Here is a 22,523-nt window from a genome sequence, read left to right as displayed (position 1 = left end):
CACTGTATTATTGGGGTGGAGGAAATCCCAAAAGCGTTTATATGTAACGCCCGGTGTCACGTTCTGACCTTAGTTCCTTTGTTTTAGTATGGTCAGGGCTCCTCGTCAGAGGAGGAAGAAGATCGTTACAACCGGGGTGTAGTGAGGAAGAAGTCAGGCACAGGAAGCAGAGAGTTCAGGGCAGCACTTACTTTTAATGCACCACAACGGTGAACAGATGCCAACCAAAACAAATGCCCCAAACACGGGTGACTTAAACAGTCCAGCAAAAACCCCAACACACTGACAACCGTGACATACAGCCGTGTACATCAAAATAATCCCGCACAACCAGCAGGTGGGACGGCTGGTAAATAAAGCCCAACCAATCAGTCTAAACTAAACACAGGTGAAACCAATAAACAGAAAAGGGGAAAAAAGGGATCAGTGGCAGCTAGTAGGCCGGTGATGACGAGCGCCGAGCGCCACCCGAACAGGAAGGGGAGCCACCTTCGGTAGGAGTTGTGACATTATAGCTTTATTGGTTAGGGTCTTGTACCTTTACCAAAAGTGGAGGTAGTAGCACCAGTATCCATCAACATAAAAAAACCTGGAATGAGTAGGTGTGTCCAAACTCTTGCCTGGTACTGTATCTTTGGAGAGGGCATAACAGGTTAAGGCTCTGGAGAGGGCGCGACCCTCAGAAATAATGTCATGACTCATGACCAAATATCTATCTTTGGAGAGGGCGCGACCCTCAGAAATAATGTCATGCCTCATGACCAAATATCTATCTTTGGAGAGGGCGCGACCTTGAAAAGTAATGTCATGACTCATGACCAAATATCTATCTTTGGAGAGGGCGCGACCTTGAGAGGTTATGTAATGACTCATGACCCAAATATTTAACGGCGCTTCGACATAATTGCATCTTACTGGGGGAAAATGTATGACAATTTTCTGCTAAAAAAATCAACAATGACAGAGCGACCTTGTGACATAATTCTTCTGATTGTGAGCAAACCAAAAAACGGTCAACATACTGAACCAAAATACTCCCTCCAGGAGCAACAAAAGAAGAGAAGAGAAAAGAAAGAAAGCATTAGCTAAATCAATTACTGAAAAACAACAACTACATGGAGGCACCTGGGATAAACAGTGTTAGGCATCAGGGGTGCTCTAGCATCTACAGCATCATTTACTATTCTAAGGTCTTGCACAACACGATAATCACCAGATTGTTTCCTAACAGGGAAAATTGTTCTGTTACATGGCGAATTCGGGCAGAGAACCAGAGCGCCTCTTTCAACAATCGCACTATGAATGGGAATGACTACCCAGACTATTTGCATAGCCCCACCCCTTCTGCGCTGTTGCTACTCTCTGTTATTATTGATGCATAGTCACTTTGATAACTCTACATATTACCTCAATTACCTCAACTAACCGGTGCCCCCGCACATTGACTATGTACCGATACCCCCTGTATATAGCCTCGCTATTGTTATTTTACTGCTGCTCTTTAATTATTTGCTACTGTTATTTGTAACTTTTTGGGGGGTCTTTTCTTAAAACTGCATTGTTGGTTAAGTGCTTGTAAGTAAGCATTTCACTGTTGTATTCGGTGCATGTGACAAATAAAATTAGATTTGATTTGATACCCTTTTTGGCTTCTTTGCTGAGAGGGTACTGAGCTTTGTAAGGTCTGTGGGTGCTTTTTGGAACAAGCACAACTTGCACAGTTCCTTTCATGCGTGCAATGTCGGTCTTTGATTTAGCCCACAGATCTTCAGGTATATATTTTAGCCAATCATTGATCAACAGGAATTGGTTATTTTCTTGGTGTTGTCGTTGCAGTAGCACAGTATGGGGAAGAGAAAGTTGCTGTTGGAGCTGATCACTTTCTCTCTTCTTCCCAAGCCACCCAATCAGTTGTTTCCATCACTTTCTTCATCTGGACAGCTACATCTTTCCATTGTGTTCCAGGAGCTTTTGATAAGCTACAGTGGGGAACAGAGCCAGGGAGTTCATACAGACTCATCATAGTATCCGTCAGCAACACTCCAGCTGCTACGAAGTCTTCTCCTCTGTATATCCCATTCATGGTTATCTCATCTTTCTCTTTTTGTTTTGACAATCTCTGTTGGTATTCAGGGTCCTCTTCACATAAGGGAACAGCAGCAGTAGAATGTCGGTGTTCAGACACTTCCCGGTTAGCATGCAACCGGGAAGCAAGGGATTGCTATCTCAGCTGTCCCTCAACATGTTGATCATTCAAGTGCCCAACATAGTAACAGTTCATCAGGCATGGGAGGATTCCATTTTCTCTCAATCCCAATGACAATCCTTCTTCAGTACAGGCATTCTTTATTTGAGGGGGACAGACAGGGCAGAATTATATGTTTGATTAGCTCAAATGTCAATAAAGGGGTTTTGGGTGGACAAAATTGGTCAATTTTAGCAGTTGACAGGTCTCTTCTGGTTCTTCATCATTGTTTTCTTCATTCTGTTTCCGCCTCTTCCCACGGTTGGTAGCCCCTCATCCACCTCCTCTTCCAAATGGTTTGTCCACCTGCACGACAACAGGTGGTGACGGCCACTCTCCTTGGCCTTCTCCTACTCCAAGACAGTGTCGTCCGGGTTAAGGTTTGACTGGGGTAGGCTGTCATTGTAAATAAGAATTTGTTCTTAACTGACTTGCCTAGTTAAATATTAAAAACTAAAAAGATGATGTTACCTTTCTTCATTTTTATGTTTAGTTTTATTGGTTTTATTGTTGTATTTTTTTTCTTCTACACATTCATTTAAATTGACTTACTGAAATCAGTTGAGTTGTCCTTCTAGGTTTCGTAGATGTTGTGTTTCCTCCCAGACGCGTCCCACAATGGAGCTCTGTTACGGGTGGGTCCTCACCCTCTTTTAGTGAGACGGGAATTTCCCTTTATGTCTTCCCAAGAATGTGCCACCGGTGTTCCCTCTCAGACCTTCATCGAAGGATCACGTCGAGGAGATCAAACATCCTGTTCATGACGCCAGGATTGTCATGGAAATTCACCACTAAGGACACAAACTCAATGTAAACAAATCAATCTTTATTATAATGGCCAGAGAGGTTCACAAAATCCATTCAGGCTTGATGAAAACTCTGAAGAGGGTGTTCCATTTCAGTCCTGTTATACTGCTACACAAACAAGTCATATAAGCATGATTTAAATTATTCATTATTTATCATTAATGTTGTTTGCTGCACGTGACTGACTGACACCTCATGAGGCTTCTTCTCTCAAAGCTGGGACCTTGAAACTGAGATACTGATTTTGGTTCCCAAAACAATGTTCTGGGCGTACTGCCAATTGGTCTGAAGAGGACTGTATCACAGTCACCTGGAGGGATGTGTACAATTCATTGCTATCTCTTCAGACAACAACATTTTCCCTCAAATCCAATATCTTGAAAACTTGACTGCTGACATGCAAAACATTTTGGAACTGTATCAACAGTGGACTAGTGAAAAAAAATACTGAAAGATACATTTTTGAGCGGATTCTCCCTTTAAGAATTTCATAATTTAACCACCAAGGCAAAGGACTTCACAAGGAAATAGTTAAAACATGTATTTGATAAATAGCACTGTAACAGTATAATGATTACAGTGTATGGACTTTGACAGTAGCCTACAGCAAAGGTACATTTAGAAGAATATAATAGATTTTATATGGACTTGTAAACATTGGCCACGTGAGTTGAAATCTAAGCAGGGCATTATCCCAAGCGGAACAGATAGCGTTCCTCTTTCAGGGGGGAAGATTTAGCATCTAGCACCGACCGATCATGGCGGCCCTTGGCAGTCGTGGAAATCGTCTTGACAATTCTCCTAACAGACAATTAAAATCTGTTTTAGCATCTCCAGAGAAAGTTCGTGAACTTCTCAACGCAGGTGTGTTGTCGGATGAAAACAGATCAACTGGGTAAGTTTTTGGAGAATTAACGAATGCTATTTTTTAGGGACCTAACGTTAACTAGTTAGCTAGTTTGCTAGCTAGCTTACTGTGGCTGGCTAGCTAACTAGATACCCAGTTACGGATCTAGTTTCCACATGTTGCATTACATTAGCAAGCAAGATGCACACTTTATCGAGACAGGTTTTTTTTATGCCTTTTTTTACTCGACAGCTAATTTGTGTTTGTTTTGTTATTTTACAATACTGTCTAGCCATTATAGCTGGCTATGTTACGTAAACGGTCAATCATATATGCAATGTAAATAATAATCACAAATGATCAAGACATTTAATTGCAGTATTGTTTTCATAGTAGCTGCTGCATGCGCCACTGTAGTAACATGCAATGTCTTCGAGTATGAACTTGGTTATATGTTGTTGTTTTTATACCATATTTGATTGCTCACATGGGTCCACATGTGTGTTTATAAATTAGGGTTTGTAACTATCAAATTACTGGAGTGGCTATGTCATAACCCTCGAAGTACCAGCATGAGGTGAAAATGGCATCCATATTGGTCAGGGAGAAATCCAAACCAGTGTAATTGGAATGAACTGCAGTAGAGGCATAGTCCTAATTTTACTTATGCAGGAAAATAAAAGTAAGGTATGTGTTATATCAGAAATTGTGTAACGTAAAATATTGTCACATCATTTAATAGTTTATACAGGTTTTATACCAATGTTCTGTATAAATGTCCTCTAAAATATATGTAAACAGACCATCATAAATATCTAATTGTTTGTTTTCTTGGAAAGATGTGAGTGCTATTTTATGATACAATATCAGTGCGTGTTGCATTTACAACTTGTCTAAGTCCTATCATCAACTAATGTCAGCCAGTGTCTGGCTGTGGATTGACTGCATTGTTTGAATGGAATGTTGGCATATTGGCAGTTAATTAAAACAATTTATGGTATCATACCTCTAAAACTATCTGGCTAGCTAGCTAACAAACGTACAGTGCAGATAAACGCATTATGATAGGGATGATCAACAAGGGGCTATATTTTCTATTGAAAATAATAAAGGATGTGGAAGGTGTGTTTAACGATGTTCTAGCGGAGTGGCATTATTTTCCAGAGAACGCATACAGCCCCGAATTGATTATCCCTTATATACCATGGCTATAATTAACACATTTGCCACTAGAAATGTGTTAAACATCCACTGAAGTAGCTAGCAAGGTTACTAGATAGCTACACTAGTTGCCGTGGTAACCAATGTGAGAGAAATTACTTATTTACCTGATTTGTTGAATATTAACAGTTAACAACTATATGCTTAACAAATAGTGAGAGATATTCATGACTAATGCTGTGCTTCTGTAGAGGGTTGGCTCCTCTCTTACACATTCATTCCCCTCAGCTGGTTTAGGTGTGTAGTCAAGGACTTTCTTGGAGACTACGGGACAGAGAGAACTTGAGGGACGGAATAACCTGTTAGCTTTGCTTCTGAGTAACTTGGTCACACAGCGTAAGACAAGAGTGACCACAGTTCTTGAGTCTATCCTTTTTCTTTTACTATCTTCCAAGGGCACAGCTGTGTGGAGATATGAAGAGAACAGAGGCTAGCTTGAACTGAAAGGAGAAACGGAACTGCTGTTATCACTTGTTTGTGCTCTATGATCTCACACTACCAATACACATAGGCACAAGAAGATAATAAGGTAGCTTATGATCCCCCGGGCTGCTGGGGATGGGTGGAACCAACCATGACTAAGCAGTTTTGGGGTTTTTATATAAACCCCTTGCATTTATGTATTATTCGGACTCTCAACGATCACTTCTTGGTGGTCGTTGACCAGCTCCATTATTGCAAAAATGAATCGATATTAAGGTATAATTGTTTGAAGAAATAACAGTCTCTCCTTATTGGTTAGAATTTCCACGACACGAAACAGACAGACTTTCTAGTTTAGCTAACCAAACCATCAGTCCTAGCTTGCTATTATGAAAATCAAATTCAACAATACCAATACTGTTTTCAAGTTGACTTTTGCGTTCAAAAGCAGCTCAAACAAAACATGTAAACATGACCTATGGCCATTGAATTCTACCATACAAATATACTGTACATTATAAGGAAATAATGCCCTTCAAGCCAATTAGAAACAAGTTTTCAATGATGCCATGGTATAATTAAGCAATAAGTCCTGAGGTGGTATGGTAAACTCAGCAAAAAAAAAGGAGCGTCCTCTCACTGTCAACTGAGTTTATTTTCAGCAAACTTAACATGTGTAAATATTTGTATAGACATAACAAGATTCAACAACAGACAAACTAGACAAGTTCCACAGACATGTGACTAACAGAAATGGAATGTGTCCCTGAACAAAGGGGGGGTCCAAATCAAAATAAATAGTCCGTATCTGGTCTGGCCACCAGCTGAATTAAGTACTGCAGTGCATCTCCTCATGGACTGTACCAGATTTGCCAGTTCTTGCTGTGAGATGTTACCCCACTCTTCCACCAAGGCACCTGCAAGTGCCCGGACATTTCTGGGGGGGAATGGCCCTAGCCCTCACCCTCCGATCCAACAGGTCACAGACGTGCTCAATGGGATTAAGATCCGGGCTCTTCACTGGCCATGGCAGAACACTGACATTCCTGTCTTGCAGGAAATCACGCACAGAACAAGCAGTATGGCTGGTGGCATTGTCATGCGGGAGGGTCATGTCAGGATGAGTCTGTAGGAAGGGTACCACATGATGGAGGAGGATGTCTTCCCTGTAACGCACAGCATTGAGACTGCCTGCAATGACAACAAGCTCAGTCCAATGATGCTGTGACACACTGCCCCAGGCCATGACGGACCCTCCACCTTCAAATCGATCCCTCACACTGAGGCCTGTACTCTGGAAACGCTCATTCCTTTGATGATAAACGCGAATCCGACCATCACCCCTGATGAGACAAAACGCGACTCGTCAGTGAAGAGCACTTTTTTCCGGTCCTGCGATGGTGGGTTTGTGCCCATAAGCAACGTTGTTGCCGGTGATGTCAGGTGAGGACCTGCCTTACAACAGCCCTACAAGCACTCAGTCCAGCCTCTCTCAGCCTATTGGGAACAGTCTGAGCACTGATGGAGGGATTCTGCATTCCTGGTGTAACTCGGGCAGTTGTTGTTGCCATCCTGTACCAGTCCCGCAGGTGTGATGTTCGGATGTACCGATCCTGTGCAGGTGTTGTTACACGTGGTCTGCCACTGCGAGGACGATCTACTGTCCGTCCTGTCTCTCTGTAGCGCTGTCTTAGGCGTCTCACAGTACGGACATTGCAATTTATTGCCCTGGCCACATCTGCAGTCCTCATGCCTCCTTGCAGCATGCCTAAGGCACGTTCACGCAGATGAGCAGGGACCCTGGGCATCTTTCTTTTGGTGTTTTTCAGAGTCAATAGAAAGGACTCTTTAGTGTCCTAAATTTTCATAGATGTCACCTTAATTGCCTACCGTCTGTAAGCTGTTTGTGTCTTAACGACCGTTCCACAGGTGCATGTTCATTAATTGTTTATGGTTCATTGAACAAGCCTGGGAAACAGTGTTTAAACCTTTTACAATGATGATCTGTGACAATCAGCATTCAGGGCTCGAACCACCCACAGTTTATAATTTACACTATGTTATGACAGCACTGGCATACCATGGTTGACCAACTCCCTGACCAAAATGGCTGACCTTTATCCATCATAAGAAGGTCCATGACCATTCTAGTATTCTAATTCCTAATTCTATGGTTGGTACACTGTGTACATAAGATGTTGCTGACTTGTGTGCGACACAGAATATCATACATAACATTTTTTAAGTACCCTATACGAATTGTTGTATTTGATTAATGTTTGTTTAGCCCTATAACTATAGCTAATGCAAATTCCTTCTGTGACATGTTTTTTTCTTCTTGTGAATTTCAGTGTTCAGGGGGAGCTGGATAAGGTGGCACCAAACGGCAACAGTCAAGTTCCTTGTGAAGCGTCTAACAAAGAAGCCTTTTTCACAAGAGTGGAGTCCTACTCTATATCCTTTCTGCATCCACGCTGTGACATTACATGTTATACTGCCAAAGAGTTGTGTGAATAACCTTTTGAGTAGTACTGTGTTGTCTTTTACACACTAATAACATTGCCTACATTCCCCTTTTCACATTTTTCATCAAGAAAATAACTTTTCACATTTATTTAATCATAATGCTCATTATGATAATATCTAGTGTGCTGTGTAAACTTCCTGTGTAAAAAGGTTTCCTTAGCGGGAGCACTGTCTGAGATGGGCAGGAAAGCCCCGGACTCTCTCCCCCCTGAAGTGTGCCAGCTATGGCTGGATCAACGTGGGATGTGACATGTTGAAATGTTCAAGTTGCCAGGCTTTCCTCTGTGCATCACTACAACCAACCCTGGACTTCCAGAAATGTGAGCAGAGCAGAGCAACTGGTTTCACACCCTCTGCTGAACATTCAACCATTATTGCAAAAGCCTTTGTTATTGTTTAAAACACAGAATGTTGTCATTAAGTTGTAGCTAAATACTACTTCTTTCCTCACCATAGATGATTCCCGGATAGCAGAGATAACTAGACAACTACAGACACAGCATGAGAAGTTTTGTCCATGGCCAGACTTTCCATGCCCAGGTAATGCAAAACTTTTAATTAATTAATTAATCTTCTTGTTGATTGGAGGTGGGTACCATTGTCTGTGTTCATTAGGCAACAAAATAAATAAATTGTATGGATGTACTGAAACAGGGAGGGACTACATGGACGTCCAATAAGAAACAGTCATTTTTAAAATTTCTGTTGTGTACCTTACTGAACCTGACCGTGATGTTGTATTGCCATTTTAGACCGGTTCTGGCTTGTCCCGGCGAACGAGCCATCAGTGCTGCTCAGTGCTTTCCTGGTGCGCTTTCACACCACCTGTCTCCTGGAGCAGCAGCTACCTGCCATGAAGCCAGAACAGCTTAAAACCATGGTGAGGGAGGGGAGCCATGTTCCTACACAGCAATGAATCACCTATAGAAAGATGGGCTCTGTCCAGATACTAGCCCCTTCCCCTTGTGGAGGTCTATCTATGAACCCTTGGTTTGGGAATGCAGTTCAGCTTTTTCCCCACATGGCTTCTTGCATTAAGATCCATTATCCTTTGCACAAAGACAATCCCTCCCATCTCACCACTTTGTTTCCCTGCAGTCTTTGACGGAGGATGTGATTAGCACTCTACTGCAGTTGATTGAGGATGAACAGAAGAAGCAGGGCAGGTCCCCTCTGAAGTCCACCTCTGATGCCCTGTCTGTCCAGGTGGCTGCCTGCATCGTGGCCCTCTGTGGCTGGACTGGAAGGTTAGACAAGGCTCACAATCTCCTTTTTATTGACAAAAAATGTTGAGACAAAACATTGTAACATTAGAAAAATACCACATATCACTCTTACCAGATTGTGGCACTTAAAAGCCTTTATTGAATTGGCATCTCCATGTAGGAAAGTTAAAAACATTTTCTTGTCTTAACTTTTCATTTTGGAAAGCAAAAAGCAGCTTAGCATATTAACTCAACTCTTTTTTTTCTTCCCCTCTGTATTCATGTTATATTAATAGGTTTGTTTCCACCTTCTCCTCTTGCTGTTTTTGCAGCCCAGCTCTGCACGCCACGAGCCTACCCCTCCTCACCTGCTCCTTCTGCATGCGCAAAGTGGGTCTGTGGAACTTCCACCAGATGGAGGGAACGGGAAAAGAGGTAGAGGGAGACGTCCCAAAGTCCCCCACCACCCCGACGTCATCTACACCCCTGCCTGCACCCGAGGCCCAGGGGGACAGGAAGACTCCCACCTCGCCCTCACCTTCTCCTACTCCCTACCGCAGGGGGCTGCGGAGCCAGGACAAGACCAGAGGCTCAGAACAGGTAGGTCTCAGGCAAGGCAGGCCACTTGAACTGGACAAATAGGTGAAGGTGGGAGTTGGAAGTTCTAGCAAACCTGTTTCTCCAGTTTCTCGGTTCTTTGTAGCTTTCATAATGTTGTAACATGGACTCTCATACCTCTAGTCATGGATCTGTTTGTTAAAGTTGTTCTCTGTTGATTGTGTCTTGGCAGCCTGTGGGCAATCCGTCCCCCATGGTGGTCCGCACCCGCAGCAGGGACTCTCCCAGCCCCAGCGAGGAGCAGCTTGGCCCTCTGCCCAGGGGGAAGAGGCCCATGACCGGGGGCCGAGGCCAGGGGGAGGGGACAGGGAGCGAGGGGACTGCTTCGGGGGGCTCCAGCCCCCAACGCAACCCCAAACGCATTTGCCTCTCCTCAGCCAGTAGCCCTGTAAGTCTTTACTCTCTGTGTTTGCACCAGGTGTGTCTGGATTGTCCAGACCTGGGATGTGTGTGTGTGTGTGTACTCTGTAGCAGATATAATACAGACAAATCTATCATCTATTTTAACACCACCCTTACCTAAAAATGTCTGCCTTGTTCTAACTGATCTTGGCCACTGGGTGCATGGGGGAGGGGAATGCACTTCAAGGTGAAGTTAAACTACTAAACTGACCCATGAGCAGCATCTAACTTCACCCTACTCCGGTGCATGCCACAAGCTATGCAACAGTCGCCTGTTGACTTTCTCCATGCTCTTGTTTTCAGGATGGCCCCCTGCATAGGAGTGTGTTTGACCCACTAGCCCAGCACAGAGACTGGTGCCCCTGGGTGAATGTAGGCAAGGAGAACACCCAGCCCACTGGTGGTGTACCCCTGCTGGGCCAAGACGGAGAGCACCAGCAGGGCTGGAAGGCTGCACTCACTCTCCTCCTCCCCATGAAGAAGCACTTCAGCCCAAACAAGGCAGCCAGTCCCCTACAGGTGAGAATCAAAAACCTGGATGTGGTAAAATGGTGGTCCTGTGTCTCACTTGGTTGAGCAAGGCTCTAACAATTCCAGCATTGTGGGTTTGATTCCTGCTGGGAGCACCCCTACGAAAATGTAAGCTTAAAAGGATGTAAGTCACTCTGGATAAAAGCGTCTGCAAAAATGGCGTACTATTATGACAATGGAGAAATGTATATTGCATTGTTACAGTTTCAGCATTTGGTCATACCTCTGCTATATGAGCAAGCTTCCATTTCTAACACTTCTGTTCCCTCTTTCCTCCAGGGTCCACATGACAAGTCTAAAAGAGTGTTTGCTATCTTCCGTCAGTGGCAGGTATCTTCCCCATCTCAGTAAGGTCTTCCTCTCCACCCCAGAGACAGGATCATCGTGACATTCTCCATTGATATTCTTCCCTGTGGTATGCTGTACTGTACTAGTTGCACTGACAGTGGTTTCATATCCGTGTGTTTCTCCCATCCGTTAAGTCAGGTTTACAATCATGGGGGGGGGTGATATGAATTGAAGTACAGATGAGGATGGTTTTGCCAATGAACTTTGGAATGTTGCCCGGCTGCATGGTTCGAAAGTGATGAGTTCTTCACAGACATTGCCCACCAAGGAAATTCTGTTCTGAATGCAGTTTTTTAAAAGTGGGTTGACTTTACACTAAACTTAGAACCCACAGAATGCAATGGCACACGGACACTGCCTGGTCTCAGACCTGCGCCTTGCCTCGTTTGTTTTACCTCCTATGAAGACCACATGTGCTCTTGTCCTGTCGTGTGTCTATGGCATATATGAGGGACAAGGACTCTGAAATCTACCCCGTGAGAAAGAGCCATCTGGCTTACACTGGAAAAAAAGTCAAATGTATTATCTTCAAAGAGTATACTCAGTCATGTAGAAGTTTTTTACCCTAAAAGCTGTGAGGAAGTCGTTTTTTTTCAGTGCTGTTTTTTTTCCAGAGAATATAAAGACGTAGATATAGGATTTCTAAACTTTAGGCGTACTACATTTTTTTGCAATTTTGTTACACAAATATTTTTAGAAACTTTGAAAAAGCTTTTTGGTTGTGTTAGTTTGCAAGTCTAAAGTGCTAAAGGGAGGGAGGGGGAAATGTTTTAATTGTAGATGTTAACCCAGGTAGAACAAATCATTTGCCGTAGAAGTCAGAGGATGTTTGGGGAGAACATTGATTTAGTCTTTCATTCCATTTGCCTTTGTGGTTTTCTTAGCCAATGCAGTCCCTTCTACTGTGCATGTGCTTTTACTCTCCTAAGAGGATTTAATAAAATGTTCCTCTTTCTGCATGTTTATTTTTACTCTGCATTTTTATCTTCATGTGTTCCCACAGCATATCCAATTTGTTGTGGAAGGATAAACTAATGACAAATTCAAATGTGACTTCAGAAGAGAACATGTCGCCGGCACTGTTCCAGTAAATGTGGTCTTAATAAGTAGTTTGGAGAACGGAGCTTGGATCTGGGCCTGTATCCACATAGCATCTGAGTGCTGATCTAGGATCTGCCTGTATAATCTTGTCAGTTATGATCTAAAAAGCACAACTGATTCTAGACCAGCACTCCTACTCTGATATGCTTTGAGGATACAGGCCATGGTTTTGAGTGGCCCTTAGTCTTCTCACAGCAGCGTCTATGACCTACACAATAGCCCTAACTCTTCCCGGGCTGTCCTGTGGTTCCACACTGAGGTACTCAAGGTCAGCCCATTATCCATTACAGTGGCAGTGAAGAGTTTCATTTCAGGGTCCTCCCTGGTGGCCATTTTGTCTGCTCTCATTTAAAACCAGACAACATGTGCAGTTTTTTCCTTCACATCTTAGAATCAGTCAAGCTTAGTACTAGTAATGCTACTCAGGTTGAGGCGTAATATCTAGCCTATTAGTCTGACTTACACAACCAATGGTAATATATTAGAAAAAGAAAGCAGTTAGAGAAGAAAAACATGGCTGTTATGAGAGCAGCAGCTAACTGAGTTTGTCCTTGATACATCATTGCATTTATAGCCTTGGTCTTGCTCAGAAAGAACTCTCTTGGTTAGGTCCCATCTGTATCCTATGTTGTTGCCAGTTGCCACCCAACATCTGTGCATTCACCGCTGGGGGAGGGAAGGGGAGTCAAACAAATATACCACATGATGGGGGAGAATCTGTCTGAACTGGAAGCAATCCCACAGAGAAGGACGTGTCCCTGAAACTAATATATTCCTGAACTCCAAAATATGTAAATCAAATCAAATGTATTTATAAAGCCCTTCTTACATCAGTTGGAATCTCAAAGTGCTGTACAGAAACACAGCCTAAAACCCCAAACAGCAAGCAATGCAGATGTAGAAGCACGAAGCAACTTAAGATATTCACGATTTGATGGATGAGGAATCTGACAAGCGGATCAATGCAATCTTTTATATTCAAACACCCATTTAATTAAGATCACTTCATTGCTCAATTACACACAAGGACTTACTGAAATTGGATTTCCACTTTTAACCCAACCCCTCCGAAAGACATACAGTACCAGGCAAAAGTTTGGACACGCCTACTCATTCAAGGGTTTTTCTTTATTTATACCATTCCTACATTGTAGAATAATAGTGAAGACATCAAACTATGAAATAACACATATGGAATAATGTAGTAACTAAAAAAGTGTTAAACAAATCAAAATATATTTTATATTTGAGATTCTTCAAAGTAGCCACCCTTTACCTTGACAGCTTTGCACACTCTTGGCATTCTCTCAACCAGCTTCATGAAGTAGTCATCTGGAATGCTTTTCCAACGGTCTTGAAGCAGTTTCCACATGCTGAGCACTTGTTGGCTGCTTTTCCTTCACTCTGTGGTCCAACTCATCCCAAACCATCTCAACTGGGTTGAGGTTGGGGGATTGTGGAGGCCAGGTAATCTCATGCAGCACTCCATTACTCTCCTTATTGGTCAAATAGCCCTTACACAGCCTGGGGGTGTGTTTTGGGTCATTGTCCTGTTGAAAAACAAATGATCGTCCCACTAAGCGCAAACCAGATGGGATGGTGTATTGCTGCAGAATTCTATGGTATCAATGCTGGTTAAGTGTGCCTTGAATTCTAAATAAATCACTGACAGTGTCAGCAGCAGAGCACCATCACACCACCTACATGCTTCATAGTGGGAACCACACACGTGGAGATCATCCATTCACCTACTCTGTGTCTCACAAAGACACGGTGGTTGGAAACAAAAATCTCAAATTTGGACTCAAATTTCCACTGGTCTAATGTCCATTGCTCATGTTTCTTGGCCCAAGCAAGTCTTTCTTCTTAATGGTGTCCTGTTAGTGGTTTCTTTGCAGTAATTTGACCCTGAAGAACAGATTCTGACAGTCTCCTCTGAACAGTTGATGTGTCTGTTACTTGAACTCTGAAGCATTTATTTGGGCTGCAATCGGAGGTGCAGTTAATTGCTGATTTCTGAGGCTGGTAACTCTAATGAACTCATCCTCTGCAGCGAAAGTAACTGGGTCTTCCTGTGGCGGTCCTCATGAGAGCCAGTTTCATCATAGCGCTTGATGGTTTTTGCAACTGCACTTGAAGAAACTTTCAAAGTTTCAACGTTTTCCAGATTGACTGACCTTCATGTCTTAAAGTAATGTTGGACTGTCATTTCTCTTTGCTTATTTGAGCTGCTCTTGCCATAATATGGACTTGGTCTTTTACCAAATAGGGCTTCCTTCTGTATACCACCCCTACCATGTCACAACACAACTGATTGGCTCAAACAAAATTCCACAAATTAACTTTTATCAAGGCACACCTTTTAATTGAAATGCATTCCATGTGACTACCTCATGAAGCTGGTTGAAAGAATGCCAAGTGTGTGCAAAGCTGCCATGTTACTTTTTTAGAATCTGAAATATAAAATATATTTGTATTTGTTTAACACTTTTTTGGTTACTACATTATTTCATATGTGTCCTAGTTTGGATGTATTCACTATTATTCTACAATGTAGAAAATAGTTAAAATTAAGAAAAACCCTTGAATGAGTAGGTGTGGCCAAACTTTTGACTGGTACTGTACATATACAGATTTTGGAGAAGGGGCCTGTTCTTGTGGGGGGTTAAGTGCCTTGCTCAAGGGCACAACGGATAGGTTTTGATACCAACTCTCTGGTTGCTCCCCCTCACACACTTACACTGAACTGGAGAAGCACAGTGATTAATGAGGCCCTCTGCTCTATTTTGGTATTTTCTTTTGCCTCTGCAGCGCCTTTGACCTTGCGATTGATGAGTAGGCTCTCTCTGTGTGTGTGTGGCTGGATTTGGGTTGCGGGTGGACTACGTGATGTGCAGTTTGCACTGGGCTGTGTGGAAAGACGGTAGGTAATGGAATACTCCTTGTGAGAATGGTGTTGTGCCGAAAATCTCTCCCTGCAGAATTCTACCCCCCCCACACACACACCCCACCCCTCCCCTCCTTCGAGTACTTCATTGCTGCAACTTGCTTGCTAGTCAAGATTTCTGCTCTTCACTCCGTTGTCAGTCTAGCCTACATTTCTCTGATCTTAGTAGCAAAAAGCATTTTTTGTCTGCAGTTTTCGTTTTGGCTATTTGTTTCAAGTGTATGTGGCGGTTCTAGCTTGTATGGCGCTCTGGGCGAACCCCCATCAGCGCTCTTGGGGCGCCCGCACTAGGGGCGCCCCGTGCCGCCTCTGGCAAGATGTCGCCCGTACCTAAATCCGCTACTGATTTGCATTAGGTCTATGAATTCATCTCTCCCATGTCTTATTCGACTAATATTTTTTAAAGTGTAAGGATAATAATTCAGCCATAGTTGTTCTGAAATGTTTATTGCTTGCCAACATTTTACTCTCTCCTCTATGTTTAATATAACACACATACATTCATTATTAATTTCGGTTGTTCAAAGTAAAGTATTTTACTCTGTACCACAGAAAGTATTTTACTCTAGCCACCAAATTAAGGAAATTAGAAGGGGGGGGGGTTCTAGCAGGGGGAGAGAGAGAATTAAGAGTGCCATTACCACTTTTTTTTTTAAAGCAAACACTTTATTTTCATATTAAAATCTCAGTCTATGGTCAAAATAATAGCTTAGCTATGTGGCAGCTTGTCCATCAAACATTTTTACGTTGGTAAGTCTGTAAAGACTACTAACACAATTTTGCCATTTATGTTGACGTTTTTTGTCTCGTGTATATGACGCAGTCGGCGGAGGGATAGCAGAAGCTTCAGGACAGTGAGAGCTCAGCAGCGAGAGAGAAGGGGTATACGTTGCTGCAGATAGAGTAGAGGACGTGGAAATATTTCGTTATACGCATTTGCGACGAAAGCAAATGTAAACTTTGGGATAATACAGCTAGACGTTTGAGCTGCCATCACTTTACGACTTGGTGTTCAACAGTGGAATATAAAAATGTCGTCTCCAAGTCCGGGTAAAAGGCGAATGGATACTGACGTGGTGAAACTGTATCCTTTCAGAACATAAACAACAGAATTCAAGCTAGCTGCTAACGTTCTACACTATTTAGCTAGCGATATTTTTTCTGTGGTTTTCCATCTTTCTACAGATGGCTAGTAATGACAGCTGCTTGAAATGCATAGTTTGTGTAATACATTAATAGCATTGATTATTGCTCACGTTTAATGGCAATAACGTTAACTATGTATATATAAAAAAAAGTGTATTTCTAATGCTAGCTAACGTTACAGTAGATAACTTGGCTTAGGTAGCTAGCTAACGTTACCTTGATGAATTACATGCCACAGTTAGCTATGATGTCTAGCTAACGTTAGCTAATTAACCAGACTAGGCACAGAGACTGATAGAATGTGTTGCCAAGTTTGTTGTTAATTACCTGCTAGTTAGCTTTAGCTATCTTGTTTTAAAACCATTTAAAATGTTGAAACGTTAATTTGTTTTTCAAACCAGCCAAAGCTCAGTATTTTTGACGTGGTTACAGTAGCTAATAAACCCATATTAAAAAAATGTTGTCCTGCTAGCTAGCTATCGTTACACAAAAGGACATCCTGTTGTTTTGCTCGAGTTGACCTAGCTACCTTAACTTACCTAGTGGAAGATGCAATTTCAACTTCACGATTTTTATATATTGTATATATTATGAACCGAAATGACGAACATTAAGACTCAAGCCCACGCCTGCGGTCATGAAGGCTATTCGCAAAAGTACTTTTTATCCCATTTTCAGGTTGACTTATCACGTTTGTTTACATAACGCTACGACACGAAAACTGCTTTATTTCTCGACGACAAACTTAACGCGAGGGCTCGCTCGTAGAGATTTGGTCGTCTTCGAAGTATAGCTAGCTATTTTGTTCTTTTCCATTAAACTATGAATTACTTTTATCTATCACGAAAATACCAATCTGTTTATTTGATTAGCTGTTAGGTAGGCAGACATTGGATTTGTATCTATCATAACATGGCTGCATTGCGGAATAGAATAGTTTGCAGAAAATGTTATTCTCTTATTTCGATAACCACTACAGAACCATTGGCTAGAGAACTACAGCTTAACCATCTAGGTTTGTGGGGCTTCATGGACCTGTGCTGTGCGCTGTCAAATTCTTTACTTTTGCATTCAACAATAGCTCAGCTCGAGAGTTCCCATTTTGTTATAGATCCTTTTCTGCCTCTATACATCTACAAAGAAATGAACAAAGGCAACAGGACTCCCATTTACAAAACAGTTTTTTAAGTTAATTTTCTTTGTATATGCTTAAATGCAGTGCAAAGTTATTGAAAAATATTCTAGGCCTATTGAAGTTCCCTGCGAGATTCAGGAGGGGGGAGAACAAGTTTTGTTTTTGTCCCCAGTGTGCCCTGCAGTGGAGTTTAATGATTGGGTCGGTCTGTTACTACCCGGAAACCAGTAGAGGGTGGGACTAGGAACAGCTGATTGAGTGACCTCAGTTCTTGTTCAAATATGGGGTAGGAGGAGGGGGTTGGAGAAAACCACAAACAAGACTAAGCCCTTCCTCCGCTGAGAGTCACAAAAGCAAGTGCTGCAGGGAAAAAGTTGTTGAACAAAGGCAGTTTTTTCTTGTTTTGAGTAGGGTAAAAATGCTTCTTTGTCAATACTTGCTGCTGAACCTTTTGTAGCTCCAGTTAAGCTTTTAGCCTACTTTTGCCTTTTTATTTTATCATTGGGTGTAGTTGCCGGAGTTAAATGTGGAGAGTGGTCACTTCTATCGCTAGGCCTACTTTGCTGTTTTCAAACCAAATCCTCAGAGTTCCATCATGCTGAATTCTGCCTGCCTGCTACTCACTGGCTTATTTATTGTGCCGTCCTCCCTAAGGCATTTGTATAAGTGCTCCTTGCTAGCAACTGCATTTGTGTGTGGGGCATATGTTCAAGAAAAAATGCTATTTGTGTGCATGTATGGCACGCTTGTGTGCACCTCCATCTACGCTTGAGTTGTCCTTGTTTGTGTATTAGCAGGGTTGGGGTCAGGGACACTGCGCAGCTGTTTTGTGTGGAGTGTGTCCCTGCAGTAGGCAGCACAGCACAGTCTTCTCTCTGTGCTCCAGATCACCACAGCCTCCCCCATGTAACCAAAACCTGAAACTAACACCGGCTTTGGAGAGGGACTTCTCATGGGGCTGACTGACTCCGAGAACGAACCACACGCTTAATTTGCTGTGGCACAAGAGAGCGTAAAAATCTGGAGCAAGCTCAATAGGGACTTCATGTCAGAATGACCTGGCCGTGTAGCATAGGGTTTGAAACTCTTCCTAAGTCAGAAAACAAAATAGGGATCTGCCTGTGTCGTTGGCACCTACCTCGATAACATGCAATAGGTCAGGTCTGTCCTTCAGATTGAATGAAATAGTCCCAGTACAGTTATGGAATGTCTTGTTACACTTCCTGCTGCTGTAGGTGCACTCCCTCTTCTGTCTCCATCTCTTCTGTTTCTCTCTTTCCCTCTTTCAGTCTCCCTCTTGATCACTCACACCACATCAAAGCTTGCTGTCTGAGTGGCAATGGATCTTGCATCAGTAATCCCTGCAACATGAAATACCTGTAATCTACTACATAAATCCACTACTATCTACTTTTATATAGGACTGTTATAGCTAAGTTACACTGACTGCTTGAATATTTCCAGTTAATTGGTGACATACTGTACTGGTTGACCGGTATTTTTCATTCTCAGCATCTCGTGTAGTGGGAATAAGCCTAACCCTGTGTCCTCACTCCTCTTTCACCCGCTTGGTCAGTACTTCACTGGATAGGCATCTTTTCAACATGTAGGCTTTGCATTGATCTGTGAAGGTGCACTTGTGTAGGAAGTGGTGCTCGTGAGGACCTGAGAGAGTCTCATTATTCTGTAATTTACCCTGGCTGTTGAACTGGAAGCCCCCAGGACTTCACAACCAACTGAGTACAATGGGCTATTATCTATATCACTGTCGCTATACGGAATGACTACAAACTGGTTTAAAATACTTTTTACACTGCTGCTACTCTGTTTATCATTTATGCATAGTCACTTTAACTATACATTCATGTACATACTACATTGGCTAAGCGGGCTATCTGCATTGTGTCCCGCCACCCACCAACCCCTCTCTTACGCTACTGCTACTCTTTGTTCATTATATATGCATAGTCACTAACCATATCTACATGTACATACTATCTCAATCAGCCTGACTAACCGGTGTCTGTATGTAGCCTCGCTACTTTTATTGCCTCGCTACTGTATATAGCCTGTCTTTTTACTGTTTTATTTCTTTACTTACCTAACTCCTTTTTTGCACTATTGGTTAGAGCATTTCACTGTAAGGTCTACACCTGTTGTATTCGGCACACGTGACAAATAAACTTTGATTTGAAGTTGTACTCGCAGTCCCAACAAGGGAAGAACTTTTCTGAAGGTGCCCTTAAACATGTAGGGAACTTCTTCCTTACGTCATTTGTTCTGATGTTGTGCATGTTGTGTTTTACTGAGTCAGTGACACATTTTCCTCACTTGAGAGTTAATCAGGACATGGATTTTTTTATTATTATGGATATTCATAACCAGACATTGTTGTTTAATGTTAAACCTCTCTCAGGCTGGGCTGGATAGGGCCTGAATCCCCAACTGAAAGCCCATAATAAGTGATTGGATAGCGGTTCTCTGAAGCATGTCGGACAGCCAGTGAATCTTCAGGGAGGCTGTGCTATGGGAGCCTGGGGCTGTGTTTTCACATGCTTCGCTGGCCTGAGTTATCCGTCATCATTCCTGGAGTCGCCTGCCTCAAGGTCCGTCACTCAACTCAGCATCTTTTTGTGCGTGGGGGAAGGGGTCCATTGGGTGAGGTGGTCTGTGTGCATGTGTTACATTGTGTCTTTGCTGAAGTGACACCCCAGAAGTGAGGGAGAGAAGGGTTGGCCTGGCAGGAACGCTTCCCTTCTTGTTAGACTGTGTGTGTGTCCCATTCCACCGAACACACATCCCAAGCAATGAGTCAATCAGGCAGTCACTGAGTGGAATACCAATCCTGGGCTTTAGCTGTCCCGGGTTTGGCCCCGTTGTGCCCCCTTGTCTGACATCCGGCCCTCATCAGCACGCCTTTGTCTGCCCTTACAGGAACCGTGTGACCCCCGCCCCTCCCTCTGCTGCTGTGTCAGTCCATGTGATGCCACATTGAACAGGTCCTTCACTGCACTGCCCCTTTGTTACAGGCCTGCACTAACTAGATTGCTGGCACACTGTAGGGAAGGAGCCAGTGGTTTTGTTTGGTGACAGACAAGGAGAAAAGGCTCCTGTTGAATCAGTGGGGACAATGAGAAAGGCCTAATGGGTATAATAGTATGTCATATTTACTCTGCTGTATTATTACATTTGTGATGCTGTTTCACACTTTCAAACATTAGACCCACGCAGCCTACCGTCTTGTTTTCGCATTGGTCAATGTTTGTAACGGTCTTCGTTACGATTCGTAAATCTGTTTCAGGGTTCTATAGCAGGGGCCCAGACTTGAGTGACGGGCTGTGTTTTCCAGGGTCTTGGATCAGGGCCTGTGTGACAGTGGGAGATTTGAGGCCCTCTGTAATCCCACAGCGCTAACTGTAAAGGCTTCCTGCACGCATGGCTGAGTTGTCTCAGAAGAACAGATGGACTCAAGTTCCTGTCTTTGTCTCCCAACATTTGCTGCTGTTGCTGCTGCTGTTGTTGCTGCTGTTGCTGTTACGTGTACATGGCTTGTCCTGTCCAACGGTTTGAAACACTAGGTTACATGTTAATCATTCTCTGGAATAGCAATGTTACCTTATTACAGCCTGCTCCATAGCCCATCAGCTGGTTAAATAGAAGTTGAATGAGAGTGAAGTTAATGTGAACAGTAATCAATCCTATCAACACTCCACTTCCCTGGACTGTATCGGGTGATGGGGATCTCTCTCTGTGGCTCTCCCTGGATCAGCTTACTAAAAGCAGCCCCTGTCGTGTGTGTTTTTGTGCAATGATTAATTTCACTCCCTTTCCAGCCCCCCCGACAGTAGGCTGCTGCTAGCTACAGCCGTATCCACCCCACAACAAGCTGCGAAAGACGTCTTCTCTCTGTCCACGTCTCCTTTATTCTTAGCTACAGTGAGCAGCACTCTTTAAGCAATCGCCTGGCGTTTTGTTTTTCTCAGCCCTCTCCATTCAAAGTAATGCAATCACAAGCCTGCCTGCTTATGGATGGATGCCTGGTTTGGTTGTTTGATCGTACGTGGCACAATGCTCTGTAAATAGATAGTTGATCTAGTGAGGGGGAGAGCGGTGTGGAGTGCTCACTCAGGGAGGGAGTCATTATTCCTGCAGTGGTGGGGATTTCACACGAGAGAGGAGACAAAGAGAGAGAGCTAGGCCCTGGAAAGTGTCTGTACCGTAGTGTAGCTCACTGATCTAGCTAGCTCTCTCTGTTCCCAGACACGATCCTGTGCTGTGGTAAACATGTTATGTTGTTGCAGAAGGTAGGTCCCTAAATGGCAGGTAATCCAAAGAAAGAAGGCTAGTAGATTGTTGCAGATAGAAATGACATGAGCTGACATGATTCCTTATTCTACATGTCAAAGTGGCATGTTTGTTCTATCGTAACATATTTCTATCTGAATGTTCCACAACGCTGTCCGTGCCCCAGGACTGTTCTGTTAGTCAGTGTTGTTTCTGGGTCACACAGGTTTAGCCTTTAGTGGTTTTGTAATGTAGCTCTGTCACAGGCAGCCCCAACCCAAGGGGTAGATGGTAGCACCAGGGACAGGGAGGTACTATCAAGGCCTCTATCACCAGGCTGGGCATGTCTCTCTAGGCCTGGCTGCTAGAGAGCGCCTGGGAAAGGCTGGATCAATTGGTCTAGCAGTCTCAAATCATATACGCTATAATTTCATCCAATAAAATCTGATGTATCACAATTATATATCACGATTCAATACTGCAATTTAGTGATTTGATGTTCCAAATACATTGCTTACCATAGTAGGCTATCTCTGCTGCAGAGGTTCAAGAGAGAACCATGAGATTTTTCATTACCAATATATGTATATTGCTGTAAACATGTTGCCAATTGGGCCTCTGGAGCAAAAGTAGGGGGATCCACTTCTCCTTAATTACTCAATGTTGTTTTTTTAACCATATCCAGACGTGTGACCTGTCCAAAGTACAGTCTGTGACCATTTAGCATAGTAGAGTCT

The 22,523-nt window shown here is 43.1% G+C and overlaps 2 protein-coding genes across 3 annotated transcripts in view; both read left to right on the top strand.

Moving 5' to 3' along the window:
- Nucleotides 1-3,775: 3,775 nt before the first annotated feature.
- On the top strand, nucleotides 3,776-15,767 carry LOC139393164 (zinc finger, C3HC-type containing 1). The gene is made up of 10 exons (XM_071141562.1): nucleotides 3,776-3,947; nucleotides 7,895-7,997; nucleotides 8,239-8,389; nucleotides 8,526-8,609; nucleotides 8,822-8,949; nucleotides 9,168-9,316; nucleotides 9,607-9,874; nucleotides 10,065-10,280; nucleotides 10,598-10,813; nucleotides 11,105-15,767. Exons 1-10 carry the CDS (start codon nucleotides 3,811-3,813, stop codon nucleotides 11,174-11,176), a joined length of 1,524 nt encoding a protein of 507 aa, XP_070997663.1. The 5' UTR covers nucleotides 3,776-3,810; the 3' UTR covers nucleotides 11,177-15,767.
- A 273-nt stretch (nucleotides 15,768-16,040) lies between these two features.
- Nucleotides 16,041-22,523, top strand: part of LOC139392696 (ubiquitin-conjugating enzyme E2H (UBC8 homolog, yeast)) — a 28,752-nt gene continuing 22,269 nt past the window's right edge. Inside the window, exon 1 of one of the 2 annotated variants that reach the window (XM_071140867.1) lies at nucleotides 16,041-16,305. In XM_071140867.1, coding sequence (XP_070996968.1) covers nucleotides 16,253-16,305 — 53 coding nt within the window. In that variant the 5' untranslated portion in view covers nucleotides 16,041-16,252. The remainder of the gene's footprint in view (nucleotides 16,306-22,523) is intronic. The other variant, XM_071140868.1, reaches the window with a different exon arrangement.

Source organism: Oncorhynchus clarkii, chromosome 33 (assembly GCF_045791955.1).
Source record: "Oncorhynchus clarkii lewisi isolate Uvic-CL-2024 chromosome 33, UVic_Ocla_1.0, whole genome shotgun sequence".
NCBI classification, from domain to species: domain Eukaryota; kingdom Metazoa; phylum Chordata; class Actinopteri; order Salmoniformes; family Salmonidae; genus Oncorhynchus; species Oncorhynchus clarkii.
Note: the sequence above shows the minus strand (reverse complement) of the source record. Positions and strands in the feature narration are given on the sequence as shown.